At 65.3% G+C, this 3,737-nt stretch overlaps 1 protein-coding gene across 4 annotated transcripts in view; it reads left to right on the forward strand.

The window, feature by feature from the left end:
• STK11 (serine/threonine kinase 11) overlaps window positions 1-3,737 on the forward strand; it is a 36,712-nt gene that overhangs the window by 16,341 nt on the left and 16,634 nt on the right. Inside the window, exon 1 of one of the 4 annotated variants that reach the window (XR_009402260.1) lies at window positions 162-948. The exons of 1 other annotated variant lie outside the window; for it this stretch is intronic. Coding sequence is in view for 2 of the 3 variants with exons in the window: in XM_059388466.1 (XP_059244449.1) it covers window positions 659-948 (290 nt within the window). In the remaining variant the exon portion in view is untranslated. Of the gene's footprint in view, window positions 1-161; window positions 949-3,737 lie in introns of those variants that run through there. 2 more of the 4 variants (XM_059388466.1, XM_059388468.1) reach the window with 2 other exon arrangements.

Here is a 3,737-nt window from a genome sequence, read left to right on the forward strand (position 1 = left end):
CCCCCCGGGCCCCCGACGCGCGGCCGGGGCTGGCGGGGGCGCACGTCGGTGCCCGCCGCGCGGTCCGGAGAGGCGCCTGCCGCGGCCTCGGGCCCCCGGGACGGCGGACCCCGCCGGGAGCCGCCCCCGGCAGCGCGCCCGGCGCCCGGCGAAGCTCGGCGGCGCGGCCCGGGGCCCGGTGTGGGCGCGCGCCGCGGCCCGCAGGGAATGCCCGGCCCGGGGAAGACCGGCTCCGGCCGCCGCGCCGTGCGCCCCCGGAGGATGACCTAGCGCGCGGGAGCCCCAGCGGCCTGCGGACGGCCCCGGCGGACGCGCCGGCCCGACCCGACGCTGCGAGGCGCGCGGGCACCCAGACTTGCGACGCGCCGCGCCCTCGGGGGCCGGGGCTCCGGGCCGGGCGCGCCCCCTGAACTCGCGGCGAGGACAATCGTTTCTTCGCGAAGACGCGTTTTCTGCTTTTTCCTTCTTTCTTTTCCTTCTTTCTTTCGCGTTTTTGTTGACTTTCGGGTTTTCGGGTTTGTTTTTTTGCTTCGTGTTTGGTTTGGGGGTTTTTCTTGAGAAGGGAGTGGTAGGGGGACACAAGGCGGACCCGCGCGCGCCAGGGCCGGTCGGTGAGGGAGGTCAGGGCCGCCGGCCGGAGTCGGAGGCCGCGTCCAGGATGGAAGTGGCCGACCCGCAGCCGCTGGGCATGTTCACGGAGGGGGAGCTGATGTCCGTGGGCATGGACACGTTCATTCACCGCATCGACTCCACGGAGGTCATCTACCAGCCGCGGCGCAAGCGGGCCAAGCTCATCGGCAAGTACTTGATGGGAGACCTCCTGGGAGAGGGGTCGTACGGCAAGGTGAAGGAGGTGCTGGACTCGGAGACGCTGTGCCGGAGGGCCGTCAAGATCCTCAAGAAGAAGAAGTTGCGGAGGATCCCCAACGGCGAGGCCAACGTCAAGAAGTAAGCGCGGGTGTCCGGTCTGGGGGCCGCGGGCGGTTCCTCTTCCTCCTCCTCCCCTTCCCGTGGAGCCTGGAGGTGACCAGCCCCTGCCGGGTGGTGCTCGCCGGGGCAAGTGTTGTCGGAAATGCTGAAGGACTCCGAGGGAGGCGGGCGCCTGGCTGCGGCCGGGAGTCCCCTTCCTTCAGTTGGGGGGTGTGCCCCATCCCCCACCCCCCTTCCCCCCCGCCGCTGTGCCCAGTGGAACCAGCCCGTGTTCCTTTGGCCCCGGGAATCTGTGTTCCTGAACGGCCCGGGCCGCCACCAGCAGGCTTTCCGCACAGCGGGCAGCTGTTACCAGGGCCAGGGCCGGGGAAATGCGATTTGTTTACCCTGTTGGAGGGGAGCCCTGCGGCTGCCAAAAATAATTGTTTGCACTGGCCTATCGGTCAGCAGGAGGTAACCTCGCCTTCTCTCGCTCACTTGGGATGTGACACTGGACACAGCCACGGCTGCAGGCCCAGGTGGCTGGTCCCCCCGGGAGAGGGATCAGCTTGTGCCCTGGCCAACTTTCTACCCGAACTTGAGGCGCGGGCCAGCTCCGAGGCACCGCACAGGTGTGGGCGTCCGCCTGCAGGAGTCTTCCAGCCCCGCGGTCGGCAGCCCCGTCTCCGTCAGGCGCGCTGTTTTCCGGAGGGGGCGCCCCTGCTTGTGGCTGCCACCCACTGGGACCCCGCCCTGCCTGGGCTCACCCTCCTGCCAGCCTCCAGTTTCCAAGAAGGGGTTTATCTCACGGGCCAGGCTGCAGGCGGGCCAGGCTGCGGGCGGGCCAGGCGGCGGGCGGGCCAGGCGGCGGGCGGGCCAGGCGGCGGGCGGCAGGACTGAGGCAGGACCGAGGCACGGACGACCTTGGCCGTCCTGCTGCCGGCCCTCCCTGCAGCCCCCTCCTGGAAAGTGCCGCCCCCTGTCCGCTTTCACCCCTCCTTCCTGCCCAGCCTGCACTCCCGCGTCCGCTCAGCTCCGTTCACTTGCTCTGGGCCGGCCTGGGTCTGGGCGTGGCGACGCGGTGGACGGAGAGAACCGAAGCTGGGCCCGCTCCGGTGTTGGTGCCGAGCCGGTCCGAGCCGTCGTCTGCCGGTGCGGTCCAAAGGCGGGTGGGCGGTATGTTGAGGCCTCTTGACGGTTTTCGTGCCCCAGCCTGTGGACGCGAAGCAGGGATGGCCCGGTCCCCTAGGGCCCATCTCTTACCTGAGAGGTGGTACTGGGCAGTACCGATGTACTCACCCCCCGAATCAGAGATCTACGCCCCCCCCCCAGCTGCTGGCTTCAAAGTCAGAAGCTTCTGGGGGCTGTGGGTTGGGGGGGCTGTGAGCACCTGTGTCCTGGCTTCCTGAGTCCTGCCTCCGGAAACATCCCTCTCCCGGGCTCCGGTTCATCTTTGTCCTCCTGTCCCCTCTCAGGCCCCCTTCCTGATGATGCCCGGGCAGCAGGCTGCTCGTCTCCTCGGCGTGGTTGAACTCTGCTGGTCGGAGGTGGTGCGTGTGTGCAGGCGGTCTGGCTGGCTGCGTTGCTCTGTGCTGCTCTGGGCCCCAGGCCCCAGCCTCTGGGGAGCAGCACCCTGAGGTTCCCAGAGTCCCTGAGTCCCATTCAAGGGCTCGGGCTGGGTTCCAGACCAACTGATGTGCACTCAGAGGCACACAAGCCCACCTTGCTGGCTGTCCTGGGGCACTGGGTAGCCGCAGAGTGGAGCGGGTCGCGGATCTCTCTGGACCCCTGCTGCAGGGGGCAGGTGCTGTCGGGGTGGGCAGGTGCCTCTTGCGAGGGCACTCATTGTGGGACGAGGTGTGTGTTTGACAAGGTCAAGTTAGGGGACCGGTTGCCACCCCCAGGAATTCTCTTGTGCTCCGTGGGAGACGCACATGCCCAGACGCCGGCCGGAGGGTTGGAGAGCACTGGTGTCCCAGTCTCGGCCCTCCCGAGCACTCAGCCAGGGCCCCAGGAGCTTGTGGAGACTCTGGGTGTGCAGTAAGGATCTCAGTCCCGCAGTGCGCGTCGGAAAGCCCTGAGGGGAAACGGAGGCCCGGGAGGCAGAGTGGGGGTTCCCCGGCTGGCTTGGCCGTGAGCATAAGGTGTCCCTGCCGCAGGGCGTTGGGCCCGTTTCATCAGCTCAGGGCCCGGCTCTCATAGGAAAGAAAGGGGTGTCCTTGCAAGGGGAGGTCTGGGCTCCCGGGACAGCCTTGCTGCCAGCCGGCTGCACGGAGAAAGGGCTCTTTTGTCTCCGAGAGGCTTAATAAACTCCAGTAGCTTTTCTCCAACTGAAGTGTCCGGAACCTTCCAGACAAGTGTCAGGTGTCCCGACTTGGATCAGAAGCCTTTTTCGTCAAGAGTGATGTCTGACCAGAGTGGGGGCTGCGCGGGGCATCCCCCTCGGGGTGGTTTCCTCTCGGGGACTGCGAGGGCCTGTGCTAGCTCCCTCTGCCCTCGCGGCTCTTGAAACTAGTAGGTTCTCATTACAAAGCAAAAAGGTTTCAGAAAGCTTCAAGTGAAAAAAAAAAAGAATCATTCGTGATCTCCAAACTGACCCATCTTGCCAGGTTTCCTCCGGTCTTCTTTGGTGGTTTTGTAGATCTGTCCAAGCACTTTTCATATATTCCTATTTTTTTTTTTTTTTTTTTTTTTTTTTTTAAAGATTTTTATTTATTTATTTGACAGAGAAATCACAAGTAGATGGAGAGGCAGACAGAGAGAGAGAAGCAGGCTCCCTGCTGAGCAGAGAGCCGGATGCGGGACTCGATCCCAGGACTCTGAGATCA

Source organism: Mustela nigripes, chromosome 2 (genome assembly GCF_022355385.1).
Source record: "Mustela nigripes isolate SB6536 chromosome 2, MUSNIG.SB6536, whole genome shotgun sequence".
Taxonomy (NCBI): Eukaryota; Metazoa; Chordata; class Mammalia; order Carnivora; family Mustelidae; genus Mustela; species Mustela nigripes.